The sequence below is a fragment of the Dermacentor variabilis genome, chromosome 1 (assembly GCF_050947875.1).
Source record: "Dermacentor variabilis isolate Ectoservices chromosome 1, ASM5094787v1, whole genome shotgun sequence".
In the NCBI taxonomy this organism is placed as follows: Eukaryota; Metazoa; Arthropoda; class Arachnida; order Ixodida; family Ixodidae; genus Dermacentor; species Dermacentor variabilis.
The window spans coordinates 263,501,791-263,524,336 of record NC_134568.1 but is presented as its reverse complement, the minus strand read 5'-3'; the positions used below and the strand labels follow the sequence as shown (position 1 = coordinate 263,524,336).

At 48.3% G+C, this 22,546-nt stretch overlaps 1 protein-coding gene across 5 annotated transcripts in view; it reads right to left on the bottom strand.

Annotated features, from left to right (window-relative positions):
• The window catches only part of LOC142563788 (uncharacterized), a 702,312-nt gene that overhangs the window by 438,429 nt on the left and 241,337 nt on the right, over window positions 1-22,546 (bottom strand). For all 5 annotated transcript variants that reach the window (XM_075674427.1, XM_075674407.1, XM_075674415.1 and 2 more), the window contains one exon: window positions 8,201-9,268. In XM_075674427.1, the coding sequence (XP_075530542.1) occupies window positions 8,201-9,268 (1,068 nt within the window). The remainder of the gene's footprint in view (window positions 1-8,200; window positions 9,269-22,546) is intronic.

Below are 22,546 nucleotides of genomic sequence, written 5' to 3'. Positions count from 1 at the left end.
CCTAAGGTGCCCTATGATTTCGAAAAAAATCCAAATTTCCATTTTCTCGAAAGATTAAAGGAGTCGTTCGAGGCGTGGTGCTTCCAAAGCCAGTTTGACCCCAGTTAACTCTATCCTACCCAACGACGTGAGTAACATATACGTTACCAATGTAATGCAGGTGTAATTATACAGCAATAGGCGCCAAGCGACATTTCTTCCACGAACATTTTTGGTACACACACGTGCAGAAGACTATAATGCGACAGAGAAAGCGACAGTTCACTTTTGCATTCCTCTAGGCAGTTTTGACAGCCTAATAGAAACAGAAAGAGAGAGAGAAATAAATATAAAGTCAAGACACGCCAATACTCCAGTTCCTTATCTACCTGCTTCCCCGTTTGTCGTAGCTTCAGCCAAGCTCGAAAGTGGCACCCATTTTCACTCTGAGCCTGCGAAATGTAATTGGAAACGCATACGCGAAATTCGGGAGCTCGAGAAGGCGTCAAAACGAGATCAACGCTCACGAAGATGTGCCACCGGAACATGGAGCAAAAGCGACAGGAGAATCTCACGAAGTGCGTATACTTAAGCAGCGCATCGTTGGATGGCCAAGATCGGAGCGCGCGCGTTGCCAAAAAGCAAACTTACAGGCACCAACTTAAGCGCAACTGTCGTATCGATTACCTCTGTTCGGTGCTCCAAGGATATTGATGCTGACGTTACGCCAGTGATTTCATTCGGGTAACGCAGAGGAAGCGCAGTCGAGTAGCGCAACTCGAATCGATCTTGACGCACTAAGCTGCAGAGAACGCAAGGCGCGGGGAATTACTACCCAAGTAATAGACAGGATACGAGGGAATGTAAGGATGTAACTCCGTACCAAAGGGCTATCAGGAGGGATACCGGGAAGGTTTGATCCCTTCGACGCAAAAGAGAACGTTATGTGTTGCTCTTATGTAATCACATGTTCGGTCGTATTTGTGCCTTAAGTTGATCGCATCGAGGTGCAATAAACTCTTACAACATCGAACACTCTTGGGTTTACAACATAAGTATTGTGAATACGAGCCCTCTGAACTTGATACCATATGCTATCTCTGAAGCGACCCCAGTGACTAACGTAGAATTACATGTTACTCTACAGTAGAGTAACTGGTTATTCTAGAATCACGTAGCAGTTATGTTAACTTAAGAGTGTGTAAACCCATGCCTGGCTGCCCGGCTCCGTAATACGCAGTACAATTGTATCAGAAAAAAGAACCTTGGTAACACTGAGACGCAAATGCAGGCTGATACAGACTGGCTCACCGCATGCAAGACATAAGGAAAACCATGTAGTATACATGAAGGCAGAGGAGGAGGAGGAGGATGATGATGCAAGCTACGGGCGGCTCTAGCCTTGAAGAGGCACGCCAGCAATTGCTCAGCCCGAACGTGTCCTTTAAAACTGCGAGGATAGACATGTCACCGAGTTAATCGCAGCGCAAGCAGATCTAACGCCGCCAAGGCATTTGAAGGCGATTATATGGGGCAGAGGTGGAATGCTACCGCAGCACCAAATTTCAGCACCAAGCATTTTAGCATTAAAGTTTTCGATGTTCACGAGATAGGCTTCTGCCAATGGCCGACAGCCATTACTTTCTACGAAGGCTTCTTTTTGAAGCCACATGTACATTATTAGTACCTAAACACAATATTATAAAGCAAATTTTCTGGTGTCTTTATTGTTGCCACGAACCCTATGGTAGGAAGCATATACTTTTCTTCTAATAATTTTAAGAAATTAGGTCAGCAAAGTGACATAAACCTAGACTACAAACCTTTAGCTTAAGCAAGACCGAAAATGTGAGCAATAAGAACGTATCTTTAGATAGCAAATGAAGGTTTCATGTCGTACCTATATCTTCTAATAGCTTTAATTTTAAGTGCCTGATGTGCTAATTCCCTGAAATAAAATCAGTCATACTACGCGCGTAATATATGCTGACAAGTAACAAACACGGTTACATTGCAAATCCCAAAGTACCGTTCGCTTTTTTTTATTGAAATGAATATTAGGAGAGGTTGGTGCCTTCATGGTGGCACCGGCTACTCCTTGTCACTTGGGAAAGGAAACAAACTTGCGTAATGAGGGAGAATAACGACATAATATATGACACTCAGTAGAACACTGAATGAATAAAAAAAATACAGTCCAACAGTACATTAATCGAAAGTTTTGTGCTTGAGTTCAGTACACGTACGCACATATAAAGTAAGATATTTTGATGAGTCAAAACACAAAACACATATAGTACACTGCAAGTACAGAAGTGAATAATACATATTGCGTAAAAGTTTCGATCACCACATAAACCCGTTATGAACCACGAACAGCATTTATGTTACTCACTTAGCATATTCGGATCATCTGAAACTTAATATTTTCCCAAAATGTTGGCGTCCTCTAAAACCTTTTTCAGAGCAAGAAGTGCTCTTTTCTGAAGCGTTCGATTTTTATTCTATACAATGAGAAACCTTTCGTAAGCTACTTTCGCGGCAACCTCGGTATGCTCTTACGACGCGCAGGTGATGCTCGAGGCAAAAGCAGTCGCTAGAGCCACAGCGCACGTTATTTAACGAGCCAAATCCTTCCTCAAGCGCACGTCACTGTAGCGGAAGGTCCACGTAGGCTTTCGGAGATCGGAAACAAACGTCGTGCCAGGTACGACGAGAAACAACAAGGCGCTCCTGTATTCCCTACGGGTCCAGCAGCGCGCTCCTTTATCAGGAATGAGAAAAGGGCGAATACGGTGGGAGGATAGAGGCGTGCATTCGATTTCTTCGCCCGCACACGTCCGTCGCGGAAGCGCGCACACGGCGCGGCGCGCTTCAGCCGTTGTTCGATGTAAGGAAGAAAAAGTTGAGTCGCTGCTGCCGGCGGCTGACTAGCGCGTAGACCTTGCGACACTGAATCGATAACTGGCAAACAGCGGCAGTCTTCGCACAGAAGGAAGGTGCCATCTTTGCTTGGCCGAGGGAGACAGATTGGTGAACAAGAAGAAGAAAGGCGATGGGGGGCGAAGCTGCGAGAGAGCTTCGATCAGCCTCTCCCAATCGATCGCTGGAAACGGGCCAAGTTTGTCGGCCCGACTCGGCTTCCTCGAGCAGCGTTGCAATACCTCGGACGCGGAACTCGAGAACTGGTCGAGAGCTTAAGCTGCAGTGCAGCTTCCCATCGCGTGAAACGAAGAAAATCTATTTTCTTCTCGCTAAAGACAAAGGGAGAACACTATTCTACACTGATGTGCGAAGTTTAACAATGGAAGAACAATTAAACAATCTATTCCGGCTAGATAGCTCGCTGACATGGTTAAAAAGGGAAGTGGATCACTTGGTGTAATGAGGTCGGCTTAGAAAAATAAAATAAAAAAGCGTGAGACTTAGCTTATAGTTTTATAATACAATCGCGACGATTTATTTAAGAACCAGCGGCTATTGCCCCTGAAGTTGTGTTCCATAAAAGCGGTCACAGCATCACTTAGGTTAGAGTAGCCAGTCTACAGGCTGTGGCTCCGTAGCCATTACTCGTTCAAGCAAGTGCTTCAGGACATTCATAAATTGCCGATAAATATCGACAGACGCCGAAAAAAACGACAATGCAGGCACATGCGTTACATTTTCGGGTAAGTAACCTGCCTTCCTTATCTTCTTTATATTTCTCTTTCAGGTATTAGGAAAGGGGAAAGCCATGTCCCTTACACAGCTTGTATTCGAGATATTTCTTGTAAAGTAATCTCATTTTTGCCTATCTCATACCACAGTGCATTAGGCAGAAAAATTATGAACAGAAATACGAATTCCTCAGAAACAACGTCACTCTGTTCCCACTCCATTTCTCTCTCTCTCTCTCATGCTGTAGAGCGGCATAAAATATATGAATAAAGAATAGAGCTAACGTTCAATTCAAAACTGAAAGACGTCGTAAATCAATAAAGTGTCATTCTAATAACAAGTCAACTTCTTCAAATGGTGTCAGACGTTCTCTGCTGCAGCAAGCATTTTACGGTACCGCACGAAATGCGGCGGAATTTACAGGGCGCCCAGATAACAGTAGCCAAGCTAGTAAAAGGGGGAAAATAAACACGGTGCAAGATGGGGTTATAAGACGTGCGGTGTTCGGTTGGCAGACCTGTGACAAACGAACAGCGTAGGTTTTATAAATGTATCTTGCACCATGCCATTTTCATCGCTTCTTCTTCGTTTTTTTTTTCTCTTAACAGCTTGGCTAAGGTTAGCTGGGATACACGGTATAAGTGCACTGACAGACTAGGTTGGACGACTGGTGAAGAATGACAGTAGGATCAATGTGACAAAGCGAGAAGGAAGTATGCGTTACATTTCTCTGCAAGGCAAGATGACATCTGTCGACGCGTCCCAATAGAAAGGGGAAACCTCGCAAGTGCCTATTAACCGTGCATAAAATTCTCATTGCGGAGCACGCAGAGTCCATCACGCCTGTCCAAAACGCGGTTTGCTCCGTATTTCATTTGCGCCTTCTAGTGGAGGTGCAGCTTGTTTACACGGATTTATTTCTGATCATGCAGCGCCCTACGTGCAGGCGTCCACCACTCGCGTCTTGTACCTCGTGTGTATAAAGAAAACAGGCTGCCTGCTCCTTCCGTTCGCCTCTGGCTTGACAGTGGGCCTCTAGAGTATAGTCCCGGCACGCAGCTTAAGAAGGTTTGTAAACGGGAACATTCCGCCGCTGAAAGGCAGTCGGCCGCAGGCCCTTTATGATGCGAGTTCGATTACCTTTGATTCTGGTGTCCCTGGCGCCCTGTATTACAAGCTAACGAGAGGACGCAAGGCACGTCCGCTGCAAGTGCCGTACGTAGCTGCTTCTTATAAACGACAGCCAACGCTAAAGGAGCCTTGCCAGTCGTCCCACCGCGAAACGAAGGCTGCTTCTCATCAACGTGGGAGCATCTATATCACCCACCGCGCACTGCTATCTTCGTCGCACAGTGAGAAATGCGAGAAGCGTCGGCTTGCCCATCTGGCAACACACGCGCATAAGTATAAGCTATCTCGAACTAGACTCTGCAGTAGACGGCGCAAAGGCGCTCCACAGAGCATTGCCACCGCGTTCCGCAGAAATGATGGCGGCTTTGCATGGTTCCTTTGGCAGCGGATTCTCCCCAGTGCTCAATGTACACTTTCAAGAAACGCCTCCTGCAGCGATGGTTTCTTGGTCACACATTGTCCCAGTTGCGGCAGTCCGCACCACTCCGATGCCTATACATGGCGCCTCACAAACCGCGCTTTTTATTCTTTCGACTATCGACTTGACCCAAACGACTCGTCGGTCATCGACGCACGCGCCGACAGCGGTTTGGCAAGAGCTATCAGAAGCCCCGAACCGTATATTCCGTGATGTTTTGGTTCGCCCTGCTCGTATCAGATACACAAAGGAGTATACTTCAGGCCGAGCTGACACCACCTATATAGGCTTCCCTGCCCCTTAGATAATTTTTTAGCACTCTCACACATACATCTAGGCTACCTAATTAGACGGCGAGCACTTGTAGGAGCAAAGCGGAACACATACACGCAGAGATATATTCAAGCATAAGAACGTGCATTTAGGAAGACAGACAAAAGAGGCGTAAAACATCAGAATTCGGCATGAAACGTCTGCCAGGCTCGAAGTCCAAAAGTACGACCACCTGTTCAGAATCGGTGGGCTCTTATACTGCTTCACAAAGTAGGATATTGCTAGACTTCCTGCGTTATCCGAAAGAAACGTGCGGAGCAGTCAGAAAGGTTACGTCCCTGAATTATGGCTCAGCCCCGGATGCTTCAATATACAACGCAAGATACCACAGGAGGGTGTGCTTCTGGTAGCCTACATACCTGATTTCGAAATGTAACAGGTTTCGGAAAAGAAATGGGAGAAGGTCCTTGCAGCCCCCAAAAATATGTCGAGCATCTCTGTGCCGCTATCCATGCAGCTGCAGCAACAGCAGGCTGGGGCGAGGAAGGTGGACCGATCAAGTTCGCAAATGCAGTGCAAGAAAAAGGAAAGACGACAGCACGAGCAACCGAGGCGCCGATGAAGACACCGAGTCTAAAGAGAGCTGAGATGGCGACCCGAGATTAAATTTAAACGGGCTGACAAGTACTGCCGTGGTGCACAGCACGACCTCCTGCGCGCACGCTGGGGCACGATCCGGACATGACCCCGCGAGCAGCGGCGAGCGCCGCCGCCGCCGCAGCTCATTGGCGCAGCAACGCTTTCTAGCGGAGCAGCATCGTCCACTGGCAGAAACGGCGTCGAGGAAAGAAAGGCAAACAGGTACGGTGGAATGCCGCTGGTGCTCCTTCAATTTGGGATGTGTATGCGTCTGTGTGAGCGGGCGCGCGTGTGTGTGTGCACAGAGATTAGAGCGGAAGCCGGGGAGGAACGGGTCACTGGCCACGGGGTGCCGCCGAAGCGTTCGAGCCTCGCGTGCACTCGGCCCTGGGGCGACTCCTCAAACACGTGCGGTCTTCGCGCTGCCATGGAAGGTGAAAGTTTATGTCGGTACCGCACGTGAGGCTGTTTGCCAAACTTTGAGCGCGCGCCAAGGCGTGCGCGTGCGGTGCCTCCCTGCTTTCCGTGCTGGCCGAACAAACGAGCCGAGGCTGCCCCTTTGCCCGGGAAGCCGAGTGAAACATCTCAAACGCAGTGCCATCGCACTGCAACAACACAAAAAAATATACGAATTGACAAAAGTGCGGGGCCCCTTACACCGGGAAAAGAACAGGGCTACACGGGCGGCCCCTTCCTTGCCCACGACTTCACGCACGAATGAGCGCGCTGCTACGGGGCCTGGAATATGCGGACTCAAGCAAAGCTACCACACCGCGCGTTGCCGCTCCATTGAACATGCTCTTGCAAGCGTAAAACATTGGAAAATTGAAGACGCCGCTGACGCCTTCGTACTGGGGTACAATTCGTCGGTGACAAGGCTCATGACTGTTTTAATATCGTATCTGACGCAGAAGTGCCAGCTTCAACGATTACGATCATAACGTACGACTTTCAACGTGTGCAAAGGTACATGTCTGCCTTTAGTTCATTATATTGATCTTTAGAACGGGGGGTTGAAGCATATTCGGCCCCTATATATAAACGAAGAGTACTTCTTAGCAGAGTATGAGCATATTGCAAATACCCAGCAACTTACTACTTAGACGGCTAACTTGCGTATAGCGTGATTTGTTATGGCTGCGGAAACGTATTTATGACAACTATTTGACAGTTTACAGGAAAAAAGAATACCAAACATCCAGTTTAACGTTGCGTTGAAGTGCTGAATTATGCTAATTCTATGTGCGCAAGAAAGCACATACGTAGACACTTCACATCGCTTGCTCTCTCTCTCTCTCTCCTCCCATTCAAACCCCCCCCCCCCCCCCCTCCATCCCGCTCCCATGTGTAGAGTAGCAAACCGGTTAAGCTTAGAACCTCCCTGCCTTTCCTTCTCCACTTTTTCCTTCCTTCCTTGCTTGCTTAAAAGCTCCGGAATTTATCCAGAAGACAACAGCTACATACACATACATAAACGATAAGAACCTTCAATTGATTACACTGTCTTACTGTGATTACACTGTGTCTTACTGCTTTTCAAATTCAATTTTACATCGTTAGCTATTTATGAGAGCTGTGTGTAGAGGTAGGCGGATTGTGTACACACACCTGCAAAATTAGCCAGACCCCTCCCCTTCCCCACCACTTTTCAAACCGCAATTAGGTGTCACCTCACGGAACAGTTACCGTTAATTCTGGTTAGATGCTTTTTAATTTTTTTTCATACATTTCCTTCTGTTGATTTGTCGTAACTGAAAACGCTATTGTCGTAAATGTCGAAGATGCAATACTAGTTTATTTTATAATTCCTAAACCACTTAAAAGTTCACCCACTGCGTAAACTCCGGAATAATAACTCCGGAAATCCGGAAAAAACATGAATCTCGTGCACGAGCAAGTCGCGGGGTATGTAGCCGCAATAATGATGACACGTGTACACGTGACACGTGTACTAAAAACAAAGAATAATAAGTGGTTCCATAAAAGAGCATTGATAATTTAATTGGAGCAAACGGCACTGGTGCTGTTTGATATGACACACGAGGCACGCACGCGTTTTATGCAGTGCGAAAAACGATAGAAATACTAAGCGTATACACTTGCCTTTTTGGACGGTAGGTCTGTCGGGCGCTCGGGTACTTTCGGTACGGGGCTGTCACATTTATTAGGCGACCCTCCGTTGTCTTCACGTTTGCTGCAGCACCTCCAAACGTCTTCAGTCGAGTTAGCAGACGGTGGTGGGGCCTCGGCGACAGAATGTCCCTCTTTCACCAGTGCCTGGGGGGCTCCAACCACGAAGGGGTGCTCCAGTGTCGGTGACGGTGCAGTGAAGAAGAAGCGTATCGGTTCGTCGGTGTCTTCTTCGAGGTCTTTCAGAGAAGCAGCCAGTTCCTTCACAGTGACGGTTGCCTCGTTACAAACACGAAGCGACTTATTCGAACAGGCATTGCGACGTTCATCAGACGTGAAGTCCAATTCAGGCTGTGCCCTGTTGCTGCTGTTGTGCGAGAGGCAATGCGACGCCAAATGACTTTTAGCCACAGACGAGCCGCTTCTTCGTCGAATGCTCGGCTGGCGAACGATGCCGTGGTGGACGCGGCCTGGCTGCCAGCTGAAGCGGTCGACCAGACGGGGAACACACACGGTTGTTAATGAATTTATGCACCTTCTCGAGAAACCGCCGCGCAACGTCTCAACGGGCGACACGCTAGAAACCGTCGTTGTGACGTGGACAGTCCTCGTGACAGGCCCCGTAGATATGCTCGTCATCACCGAAGATTCGAGCCTGCTCTGAACGGAAACGGAGTTGATGCCGTACGAAGCCGTCTGCTGGACCTGAAGCTCGCCCAGCGAGTCCGTGTCCTCGACGCTGCAGCAGATACATGGGACTTCGTCGTTCGCCAAACCAGCGGACTGAACTAGCCGCCGGGCGGAAAACGGCGCCTCCGATCGAGGGCAGCGGCAGCTGGGAGTTCTGCTCAACACTTTGGTGTCGCCGGCTGCCGCCGAGTCCGACGCATGTACTTCCGCGCCTGGTTTGGCTGAGGAAACATGCGAATCGCCTTGGCCACCCGAATCTTCGGAGGTCGTGCACTCACTTACGATGTCTTCGGTTTCGTCCTCCGAAGAGTCCGCGTCTTCATCGGCACTGGACAGTCGGCGCGATGTTTCCTGCAAGAAGGAAGAGCGAAAAGGTTAAATTCTACTACAAAAAAGCAGCTCAAGTTAAGAACAGAAATGAAAGGTGGAGAGAAAGAGAGGACAGCACTTTGTGTACAAATGGTCTCCATTACGTAATGAGATGAAACAAGTCTAATTGAAGTCTACAAACAAAATACAAAAATTACTGCGAGGGTAGAGGCGAGAAAAAGGTTCGTGCCTTTATAAATTGTGTTAATTATGGGCATCAAAGTGCACAGAGATAAATGGATTGAAGAGCGATGGGATATTCGTGGTTACGAACTCGAGGAATGTTCAAAGAACGCGGTATCAGTGAGAGAAGCGTTGAAACTTGCCTCTCACGAAACTGCAGGGGTTCTTTACTAGCGGAAGCGAATGCGAGCACGCCGGCACGCATACTCCCATGCGCGCACGCTATATAAACACACGTACACATACAGAGAAACATGCACACAAACAAGCACATGTGCGCGTGCAGTGAAACAAACACGAGGGCGGTCGACGCAGTGCTAAAGCAGTTATACCGCGTGCTTGCCTATCTCTCGCCTTGCTCCCATAAATAATTGCTGCCGAAGATGGAATCAATGCAGGAGGAATCACCATTCAAAGAAAATTCGAACCGGGACAAAATAAATGTATACAGTACTTTGCACAATGTTTGCGCGCACTACATCATTCCACCATATATAATCTCAACATCCCGAGTGATCATGTCGTATCCAGGGCATTCATTTCGCTACGGCATGCATGAACACTCTCGGTAGCCATATCGTAACCAGCGGTGGCCAAGAAGTTTTACGGCTGCTTTCAGAGTGAAAAAAAAAAAAAAAAACCAGCAGACGCCTTCAGCATGGATTCGACGCAAACACCAGATCTTGAACGATCAAGAACGCGCACCTGTATCAATGTGCTTTAGCCCGATACGTACAGCCAGGCCAAGTTCGCAGCCTGACGCATTGCATAAGATGTTCTAGCGCTTCTCGGCCCAGTCATGCCAGAATTTATCTATTGGTTCATGGGGCGTAACATTCCCAAGAAAGACTGGGGCTAGGAGAGACGCTGTAGTGGATAGCCCTGGAATAATTTTGACCACCTAAAATTATTTAACGTGTACCTAAAGCATTGCTGGTGTTTAGTTGGCCGACGATAGCTGCCTGATCCGCCAATGGGGGAACGCGGACGGTACCGATACCTCTATCCAGAACAGACCCTACAAGAAAACTTTATTTCCGGGCTCGAACTATGCCGCACACTTAATGATTTTCTCCTAACCACTCGAACAGTCGTCTGCATACACTGGATTTTATGTGGGCCTATGTGCGATTCTTGCGAAAGCGAAAAGACTATTGAACACCTTTTGGGACTTTGTTGCTGTTACGACGTTCAGCGTGCAGCTCTGAGGACAGCATTAAACCGGTTCGACTCGAGAGCGTTTACGGAAGCGAAGATCCTTGTACCATGGCCGGGCGCGTCAGTAGTGCATACAGTAACGCGAGCACTTCTGAAGTACCTCAAGTCGACAGATATCTGCGACTGTTTATAGACTTGGTGCGCACCTTCACGCGTGCGTGCAACTAGCGCTTTCTCTCTCTCTCTCTCTCTCTCTCTGCTGTGTTTTCGTTTTGCCCGTTCCCCAGTGCAGAGTAGCAAAGCGGACCTGCGTCTTGTTGACCTCCCTGCCTCTCCTCTTTTTTATCTCTCTCTAAATCAAAGCAAGTGCACGAGCGTTTTACGATATGTGGCCGCTGCTGCGGGGGACAGAACACGTGACCTCGGGCTCAGCAGCGGAACGCCATAGGCACTGTACGACCGCGACGGGTCCAGGTCGCCATTAAGCTGTACATGTGTGTCTGAAGATGAGCGGTAAATTTGCCGGGGCGAAATTGCAGCACGCATGCTACTGAAAAATTATTTCTCCGTCCACGAGGTTGTGCGTTATGGCGCTGCTGTTGGCAACGAAGTGCCTGCTGCCCATATTTAGGACGTCTTCCTTAGGTAACTTGCGCCAAGCCTTAAAAAAAGAAAAGAAGAAAGCAGAAGAAGAAATACGTGGGCGCTACGCGAACGTGACCGACACAGTACTGTTCACTGCTTCCTTAAGCAAGTCAGACAATATTTCTAAACATGAGAGCCTCATTGAATAATTAGCAACGATTAATTAGCTCTCTTTTTAACCACTGACTGGAACGCAAAGGCTTCAATGAAAAATTTGGAAAGTGTACTGAGAAGCATCTAAATGATTTGTTTCCATGAAGACATCTGTCGCTGAGGAGAGCCAACACCTTCGGGCGACCTATTTTCTAAGGCTAACATAACTTTATAAACAACAAACGCCAGCAGATAAAACTTCGAGGTGGCCAGGTAGGTCGACTTTCCATAAAGTACGCTTAGAAATACTGTAAAATGCACGAAGATAAAGCATAAGAACGAAGGTACAGCATAACGGAACTTACGTGGCAAAGGTCCAGCGCCAGTGGTTGCTAGCGAAGTTTCACACAATGGAAGCCACAACAGGGAATTTAGCTGGCCTACATAAAGGCCCGCCCTAAGTGCGAACCTCCCAGAGAGCTGAGCACCATAAATGTTTACAAAGCCACGCCGAGAAGAAAAATAAAAAAGATATATACCTAAGATCAAACAAAAAACAAGGGCACCGCCTTTTGGAGGACAATGCTCCCTTAACAGCATGGATCTCCCGTGCGCGTGATAACGAGCATTGTTCGTATGCCCGAGCTTATTTTCTGCGTTTAGTCCCATGCTAAAGACGTAAGCGAAGCCAAGTGCTCATAGCGGGTGCTTTTTACTCGCCGTATTCGTGGCCGTTCTGAAGCTCTTCTAGTTCTCCTTCAGTGCTACAGGGTGCTTGAAAGTTCCGTATCCCACCCGGCATCAACGAAACGGTGCGAAGGCTCTTGTGGCATCGCGTAAGTGGGCACGGTAGTCGGATATCGCGGAGATCTAGCAAAAACGAAAAGAAAAAAAAAAGGCGAAGAACGCTCAAATTCGCACAGGAGTTTCGCCGCGATTGACCCGGTTAAGCGCGATCGCTCTTAGAGCGGTACGGAAGAACTTAATTCAGCAGTGACGTTATTTAATCACTAAGAGGTCGCCTACAGTTTCTTACATCTAAGAGACACCGTCAGCAGTGACCACTTGATAACATACCTCGAATTTCGCAGCAAAGACGCTTGGCCCTGTTTTCCATGCGGTAATTGTATTTCCGAAATGTGAACAGACTCTCCTGTAATATCTTGTTATTATTGCGATTAACATTCTTAGCCTACATCGGCCACTTTGTGTCTGTCTATCTAGCCTCCTTAGGCGCTTAACAGCGCTTGTCTTCGTTCCCCCAGTCTAATGGTCGGTAGCTCGTCCCTGTGGTGGCGGTTTATTTCCGGTGAATGTGTTCCACAAGAAAGCGAGCAGTTAGGCGAACACGCGGCTTTATAACACAAAACGTAATAAAAGCAACGAACAAGACCTTGGAGTCTGCTTGAAACTGACTCAAATTTCCAGCACCCTATATCTGAGCTGCCTCCAGCGCACTGCATGTATCTCACACTGCTCAGGACGGGTCGCAAGTTATTTTGGACCACTGCTCATCGTATGCGCATGAGTACACATTTGCACGCGTCGTCTCGCATTCCCGCTCCTCGGCGGCTCTGTTTCTCGAGGCTCTACTGCAAACGCTGATTGTCCCTATGAGCGTCTTTGTCAAAGAACTGCTTGCACACATGTTTGCTCCTAGCTAGTCCCTCGACAATACTGTAGCTACATGTGACTATAAATGTAGCATTGTGTGCTAATTTAAACACTCGTCACTCTAGTTAAGCACATACTGAGAAAGTAGGAATAAATATTGCGTGAATTGGTAAAAGAGTCTATCACGCCCTTTTGACTCCAAAGTAAATATTCATTTTGCAGCTGGAGTTGATGTCCCGGAAGTGCACAACTTAACGAGAAAGTCGGGCGTTAAGCACTCTAGCAGCCATCGTCATCCTCCTCGGCCGCCTTTTACATATGGCGCGTTCCGGCGCGTTTGGCTCGTGCTGCGAGGTCAGAAGAACAATAAAATGAAGAGCTTCTTAGGCTCCTGTCATCGGTCCGAACGGTTCCCAGGTCTTTCGTTCGCTGACTCACATATTGTTGTAGTCGACCTAAACCTCGGTCCCTATAACGTGGTGAAACTTGAAAGGGCTGTCGGCGTAAGAGGTGATCGGATGCCTTCACGCCGTACGAAAACGTGGCTTGCTGTAAGTACATTTAGTCTATAAGTTATAGTGCACGGTAACGGTCGCGTAATTCCGCGCACGCAAAACATAAAAACAGAGTGACGTAATGACTTTTTATACCAAAAAGCGCTTATTTTTCTGAAATTACAACGTAATTCTTGGGTCTAGCCTGCAATCCAAAGCGAATGGATTTACCTTTTCCTGTCCTTCCGGAGCATTATTTCGCTTTTCAGCGTTGCAGGCGAAGCCATTCCACAGTAGAAGAACTTCACAAACGTAAGATGGTAAATAGAACCCATAATAATAAAATGTTCGGTCGGCGTCGTAGCCAGAAAATGCGCGATTTTCCACACTTATTCATGCAGTCTTTTTTTTCCCCGAAGGTTTCGGTACATGCATGGAAAAACTACGCTTAGAAGTCAAGCAAGAAGTGCGTGCACTTGTATCTAACAAAGAACCTGAACTTGGCGGTCTCTAAAACGAAAAACGTGCTTCTGCGGAAACATCGCAATTAATTTTTTTTTTACATTTGCCAGGTCGTTCCTCCTACCATTTAACTCTCGGTAACATGACGGAACCGCTCGCTGCAGTCCGCAAGGCGCTTCACGCGGTGCCGAAACCTACGCAGCATACGGCACACACTTCTTCAGTCAGTCAAGATCAAGCAGGCGGAGAGTTCGGGGGACGCTGCCGCATCGTAGTGTGACATGCCACACCTGCTCTGCGCCACTCGCTTCATACGCGGCACATTTCGCGAAGAGTGTCGCCCGAAAACCGCGCCGCGCACCCCGGCTTCGCGGAGCCCGCATGCACGCACTCGGCCTGATTGCTGCCAGGGCCCGTCCTCTCGAATGCCCCCTTTCCTTTTGGGGTGCCGATTGAGTTCCTGGAAGGCAGACAGAAAAGCCGTAAAGTCAGACGGGGACATTCTATGGGCGCTGAAAGAAAAGCTAAAGAACGCCAAACCCACCGCGGCGCGCAGGTGGGCAGATTCGTGGCTCGTAAAGCCCCGACCCTTGGTTCCGGGAACACCCGGTGCGAAGGCACACCGCGCTTGCGGCATGAATCGGTAAAATGCGGAACGCCGTTAGCGGGAGATGATACGCCCTGATAGATCGACCGCAGGAGGTGTCAAAAACTCTTTCGCGACCTGCGCCCGTGCGTGGCTTTTGAGGGCAACCGGCGTCGCCGTAAAAGAGCGGCGGAGTGCTTTGTCTGATTGCGCGTGCCGACTCCGCTTCTCGGGCAGCTCTGGTCCACGGCTTGGGGTGAGCGCTCGCATTCGCTTAAGCTGCAAGTATTTCTGAAGGTTGCGTGGCCGTCGCAGCTATCCGTTAGGTGTAAGTGAAAGCACCGAACACAATGCAACTAGCAGAGCTAAACTTTGCCGTTTGGATCAATTTTAACATAACTAAATATTATAATTAAAATACTTGAAATATTGATTTAAATAATGTAGCATTTAACACAAGAAAAGCAACTATATTTTCGAAATATGTTACCGAGTTCCAAATAAACATCCTATTTGCGGGTCAGAAACGATATGCTTTATAGGACACGTGGTGTATTTTGCTTATTTGCGACGTTATGGCCCGTATTTGACGGATTACGCAATACAGTTACCTTGCACGAGTGGAAACATGTCACACGATGTTGATCTAAAAACGGTGCGTTTCCTCAAAGCGCAAGCCCAAGTAGGTTGTCGTAAAATTAGCACTGAGCAGAGTTACAAACGTAGCAGTAAACATGCCCGTAATTCAGAATTCTGTGACCCGAAGAGCTTCTTAAGAAACAGGTCCGTTTGCTCATCATTAGCACTATAGGGAAACAATAAAAAAAATTGTTGAACTCACACGCTGGACTGCGCATCTGAAGATCGTTAGCGACTATATACAGTCGGTTTCTCTTCACCGGGCACGTGTCACGACAGTGCCCGTAATTAGACGGATGAGCTTTTCTGCTGCTGGACACGAAATCTAGGGTTCCGTGCTTCATTACTCGAAACAGCACTTCGATACAGACTAAATGCAAAAGTGCCCGCACGCGAAGGTAATATACCGTACGTAAAAAACAACAGAAAGAAAAAGAAACGATTAAGGTTTCCTAAATAACTGCGTCCTCCATGGCGTCCACAGTGACCTCCACGGAATTATTTCATTAATTATTGATACGGCACCCCCTCAGCCCTGCGGAAGCAGTACCTAAAAACAATGCGCCGAGCGGAAGACGCCGACACGCAGAGGAAGGCAGATTCAAGACTGCCGACGAGCGAGTCAGGCCCAGCCGTTGCGGAGACGAACAGGAAAGCCCTGCTTGACCTTGGTCCGCAAACGGAAGTGGCAGCTGCACTGCAGCAACGACGTCCATAACGCGAAACCCCTTTGCTCCCTCTCGCCACGCCTTTCTGGCCGGCTCAGAAGCGCACGACGCCGAGCTCTTTCCACGGAGCCTCCTTCTAACTTCAGCTCCATCGAGCGTAGGAAAACGAGCAGGCGCCGTCAAAACACAGAAAGGAAAAATAAGCTTCCCGCTGACGCACTGCCAACGGGCCGCTTTTGCCGAGCGTGCGTCAACGCCGGTGCTCGCACGAGCGGCGAGCACAAATCCCCGACCAACAGGCAGCCCAGTGTGCACTCGAAACCAGCGTCATCGTTCAACGCTTTCTTTTTTTTTCTTTTTTTCAAGGGAGCGCATAAGCTGGAAGACAACGTGGCGCTCGTGACGCAGCAGCCACGAATGCTCAATCAGCAGTTTACATCCACTACTGATCAGCAGCCGGCGCTGTTGCAGTGCTTCGCCAGAGCATTTGGCGAAAAGTAATAAATTCTGGAGCTTCACGAGGCAAAAACCACGATGATTATGAGGCACGCCTTAGTGGGGAACTCGACATTAATATTGATTACCCGGAGTTCTTTGACGTGCGCGTAAATCTAAGTGGACGAACGTTCTTGTATTTCGCCCAAATTGAAATGCGACGAAGGAAACGAAGTGTGCCAAGGGTAATAAGGGAAGAGGAGGAACGGGCGTCTGCTAAGTTTCCCAGTGAGGTATCTTTGCTTAAACGAAGTACTTCGATTCACTGAAAAAAGTCGCTGTTATATTCCCCAAAGGCGAAGCATCGATGGCGATAGCACGGTATAGACATCTGCGTAAAGTAAGGGTCGTAGTTTTATCGGCCGTGTAACTTGCAATAAACATTCGCTCCCTAATTAAATTAGCAAGAGGGGTGTCACGCGCGCACAGCCAAACCTTAACAGACTTCACTCGATGACCGCTGACACTCGCTCTCACGACGATGGCGTGATGAAGAGCGGCAGCAGCGGTGAGCGAACGCTTCTTGCTGCCTCTAACGTCAACGCGTCTCCGAAACTTGATTATGCGGTCTCCAACACTAGGCGCTCGAGAACACAGCGCGCACGGAGCCACCAGCCATCTCGGCTCGCTGATCTTTCACCCGCCGCTGCTTGCCCCCGTGATAGGGCGCACGGAGCCGCGCTCAGACGCGCCATGCGCACAAACGGCCGGGCTAGAAGTGCAGACGCAGTTAGCTGCTTCTACGAGAAGCAAAAATGCCGAATTGAATAATTAACGTAATTGCGCTAATTAACACTTTAACTAATTACTTTGTGGCACATATTGCAACTTACGAATTATATAGCCGGTGAGTTGGCAAGGCGTATCCACTTGAAATGAATTCTTAGGGCTGCAGCAGTTTCGAGATATTAATTTTCAATGTGTCCAACGAAATGCATTGGCGTTCCAGTTACTTTTGTGCTTGAATGCATAACACCAGCGTTTTCTGAAAAACAAAAAAAAAGTGGAACAGTGCAGTTTTACCGCAAATTTGACGGCGCATATCTCGAAACCGGTACAGTCCCAAAAATTCGTTCCAAGTGGTTATGCCTTTCAAACTCACTGGATACAATGCGTAGATGAAATATGTGCCCTAAAGTAAATAGTTAAATACGTAATAAGTGTAATTATGATAATTATTCAATTAACCATTTCGATTTCTCGCAGAAGTAATGGCCGCCTCATCGAGTAATTTAGCTCAAGGGTAAGAATTCTGCTATTTGCCACATGCAATTTTAAATGCGTAAGCATTTTCTATGCGTATACCCAACGAGGAAACCCGTCCGTCCATGCGTCCGTCCATCTGTCACGTAAGATGATCGAGCGAAGTGGCCCTCGTGCTGCCTCTCGCTTGAAGGCGAACTAAGCGGCGAGAACATAGCACACACGTAGCTATCAGGGCTCGGCGCACTCTGTCTGCATCACCGATCGCTTTCGAGGTATTGCACGCGCGGCCGTGCAATGCGCAGCAGCCGCAGGAGTACAGTTGATAACGGTTCCTACTGAGAGGAGGGAGCGTCATCGACCACGTCTACATAGGAGGACTACCAAACGTGACACTGTTTAATTACATCACGTACCACAGCATGCTTCGGCCAATGCCCATCTTCCAAGAAGCAGCGGAATCATCCAAACGCCCCATCATCCAGCTTAAAGATCAAGAAGAAACGCAAGAAGAACCACACAAGAGACAGCGTACATAATAAATGTAGTATATATTTGCTTCATTTACAAAATATCACTCAGCATTCTCATCCCTCGTCCACATCCTGTGGGAGTTAGCTGTAACATGACACCTTATCTACTACTCGCCTCTTCTTCGTTGTCTCATATAATTTAGTTATCATTTAGGTGCTGCAACCGCGCTTCTACATTTCACGATTCTCTCGCACTGTTTTGCGCAATTATACGAAACACAGCAGCATTCGACGACGAAACAGCATTTGATTAGTAGCAAATGCTTACGCATCATTTAGCTAAATCCCACAGGAGATTCTGCGCCCAAAGCTGTTTTAAAATTTGGTGCAGCTAAAAAATAAAAATAAAAGAAAACACTCTACGTAGCCCCGCGCATGTAATAATTCCGTGCATGACTTCATACGAAAAGAGGACGTCTGTGGGGCTACGTTTGCAGCTAAGTGATGGAAGTGTGGGATAATTATCAAACCTTGAAAAGTTGTTCGTGCGCGCGATAAGAAAACGACCTTTGTATATGCCCGTGTATTTTTTCCATACATTTGCGATTAATATGCTGTTTCACTTGCCCGTGCCATTCCCCACCACTGAGGCGTATTCAAGTAATGGAAGACATAAGGGTGTGAATAACTTGAGAAAGGGAAGTGGACAGGGTACGGAAATGTCTTGCAAGTCTGCAGACGGAACTGAGCGCGCGCAGGCCACGCGATAGTACATTTTCAATATAAACTTCAGACCAATAATCATTTAAGGTAGACTTGGACATAACACTTATGGAACTAAAATTATGGGAATTTACGTGCCAAAACCACGATCTGATTATGAGTCACGCCGTAGTGGGGAACTCAGGAAATTTAGACCACCTGGGGTTCTTTCACGTGTACCTAAATCTAAGTAGACGGGTGTTTTCGCATTTCGCCCCATCGAAATGCCGGCGCCGTGGCCAGGATTCCATCCCGCGACCTCGTGCTTAGCAGCCCAACACCACAGCCACCAAGCAACCACGGCGGGTCGAATGACATGAAACGCTGTTGTAAGCCTGCTAGAAGGTTGTCGACAAGTTCTTAAGATTTCCCACGTTAGTGAAGTTTATCTTCGAACGGAAAAACATCTGATGCTGATAGTTATTAAAAAAGACGCCACTCCCATTTCGGTTTTTCTTTAAGCGTGAGGCCGATATAAGACGCTGAATCTTTCTTCATTAAAATGGACGAGAAGTGGCAGCTGAACGACTTCTAACAGTCGCTCGCCGCAAAAAGAAAAAAAATGTGGTCGCCAGTTTTATGTAGCAACAATAATGAAGAAATATGCTAGCAGCAACGCGGTCAAATTGAGCTGGTTGCGTCATGAATCAGGAAAAAGCAGACAGAAAGCGATAGAGAGAGAGAGGCAAAATATTGGGCAGTAAAGCAAGTGTTTTCCCTCATCTTTGACGTCTGCCGCCCATGAACGAGAAGAGGAAGCTGCAAGGGCCAGACAAAGTGGCTACAGCCCGGAATCGTCTAGACAGAACTCCCATTCTCCCTCCGCAACTCAAAGACGGGAATCGCTGCGTCTTCGCGTTGCCGATCCGAGGAAACGACGAGGCGGCCCGCGCGCAGCGGCCGGTGTGAACTGAAAACCCCCGGCAGTAGCGGAAGAGCATTAGCTTCAATGAGCCCGCGCCTGCCCTTCGAGGGCCGCGCGCTTTATTGCGTCGCTAAGTATCGGATAGCGACTCTGTCACAGCGATTTACAGCTGGACTGACGCGTCGAGCGGGCCGCGAGAGGCGGCTCCTCGTCGCCGACCTTGCCCTTTTGACTTTCCTTAGCCAGAACAGCGTTTCTGTCCTTGATGGCTTGCACGAGGAAAGTCTACGCTTATAACCCCCACGCAACGCTGCCAGCCGGGGCTCACCTCTGTCGTACACAACCAGTCACAGCTGGTCGTCGACAAAAGAGAACAAAACGAACGAACGCATGCGTCATCGCTTGCTAGAGGCAGAAGATAGATACCTCGCGCGTCGAGCAAACACTTTCTTTGAAAGCGCCGCTGGCGCCCGGCAAGGTAGACATTCTTCCTACTCGTCGTAGCGCGGTCCCAAAAAGGGGGCTCCGTGTGGAGATCATTACATACAGCTATAGGCTTGTGCATACACGGCTGACATTTTTTGGCAGGCTAATTCTCTGCCGCTCCATGGTCTGCCGAGGAGTCGCGCTACCAGCCTGCGCTGGGACGAGAACAAACACACGCTAAGGGTTATCAAGACACACTGGAGACGAGGGATGTCTTCGCCCTGATGCGTGTTCCTATCACACTTCACCCTTCTACGGTGTTTGGCGATGTCAAATAATGTCTTCCGGGCTTCGTTGCACGTCATCAAGGCAAGACGCCTAAGAATATCGGCAAACAGGAAGGATGCAGCTTCGGATGGCAACACCCGCCAGAAATTTGTTGTTCCTTTCTTTTTCTTCAAAACCATCACTTACACAATCGCTCCTAGGTACATAACTAAAGGAACATTTTCTCCATGTACAGCCAGGCCACTTGGAGGTACAGGAAAGCAGTCTGCCAGCTGCTAGTTGTGCATGCTAAATACATGAGCGATCGTGTTTGTTACTCCATTCATCAGGAGCTGCAGATTTCCTTTACTACGAAATCCATTAATAACTGTCATTGTTTTGCTTCGGAAGTCAAGTATGACCGCAGGGGCGTGAATAGAACGAGATTTGTAAGTGGTAATCGTTTCACAGACGTAAAAATTAAAATAAAGTCAGGGGTAGGTTTCACGTGCCCAAACCACAATCTCATTATGAGGCACGTCGTGGGGTGGGGGGGGGGGGACGCCTAATTAATTTTGACCACCTAGCGTTCTTTAATGCGCACCCAATACACCGGTACGCGAGCGTCCTTGCATTCCGTCCCCATCGGAATGTGGCTGCCGCGGCCGTCATCGGACCCCCGACCTTGTGCTCAGCAGCGCAGCACCATAGCCACTGAGCTAACGCGGTGGGTTTGATGCAAACATAAAAAGAGAGCAAAGTAACAAGAGAACAGTAGAAAATATTGATTTCCAAAGAGCGGTTCTACAGATAACTAGAGTGTAACTACAGTGTGTGCTTATGCGTATGTCTCAGGGGCGCTAATACTAGCGGTACCCCATCAAGGCCAAGCATAAGCTGTGAACTTCATCGTCCTTCTCTAAGCCACTGGCGCGGCACTAGTATACGACACATGCGCTCTCTAGTGAACACTATGAAACAGAAGAACATCAATTTGTCCTAGTTGGTGTTCACTGCATATCATATTGACCCCAAATAAAGACGGGGACAGCGGAAGAGAACACAAAAACGGCACGGGCGGTCTATGAAACAGTCACTACGCTTGCTTATAACTGTGCTTAGGTGCCATCAATGCAGAAGCTTGGACACAATGAGATGACCGTCCATTACAGGCTATTATGCCGTATAGAGTGAGATTCGGAAGTCCCAATTCTAGAACAAGAATTTTATGGCTATAGCATTCGCGGCCGCAAGCTGGGCGTAAAAGATGGAGCTCTGTCCCTCAAAGACCAAATCAGTCCGCTTCATCCACAGTAACGGTCGTCTTGCCGTGGGCAGCGGGGAACACACAGGCCTAATACGTGCTTGGTCCGCGCGGATGTCGTGGAGTATTTCACTAGGACGCCTTTCCCGCAGTAATGCGTACAACGGGCTGTCGCAACCAGCGTGAGCTGCAGTCGCGGACCTGCGGCAGCACACCACTTGCTTACGCGGAGATTGATTGATTCGTGGGGTTCAACGTTCCAAAGCAACACTGGAGCTATGTGAGGTCTGACGGCTCCGGGTTAATTTCTATCACCTGGGGTTCTTTGACGTGCACCTATATATGAGCACACGAGCGCTTTTGCATTTCGCCTCCATCGAAATGTGAGCGCCGTGGCCGGGGATCGAACCAACGACCTCGTGCTCAGCAGCAGAACGCCACAGTCACTGGGCCATCACGGCGGGTCTGCGCTAAGAAAAATCCGGACAAACCCATTTCATATAACACAGCGACAAGACAGTGCTTTTAGACTGAAATAAATAAATAAATAAATAAATAAATAAATAAATAAATAAATAAATAAATAAATAAATAAATAAATTAGTAAGGAAAGAAAGCAAGAAATACCACTCTACAATGAAGTGCAAACATTCCACGTACTAAACATGTATTGAAAAAGAGAAACCATGCTGTTTACAAACCTAAATGTTATATGAGCGCCACCATCATGCGCGGCTTATCGGCCATTCAGCGCAGAAAGCCGTGGCCAACTCATCGCTGTGCCGGATGCAGGAACGAGAAGCTTCCGCCTCATTCGAAGGCCCACATCCGGAGCCTTGCCCCTGACAGACCCCGGGTGCGATCTCCGGCCAATGAAGATATTGCGGTCTAAGCCTTGGATGGGGTGAGTCATCACTTAGATTGATGAGGCGGCGAGAGGGGCGGCATATGCAGTCAGCGCCG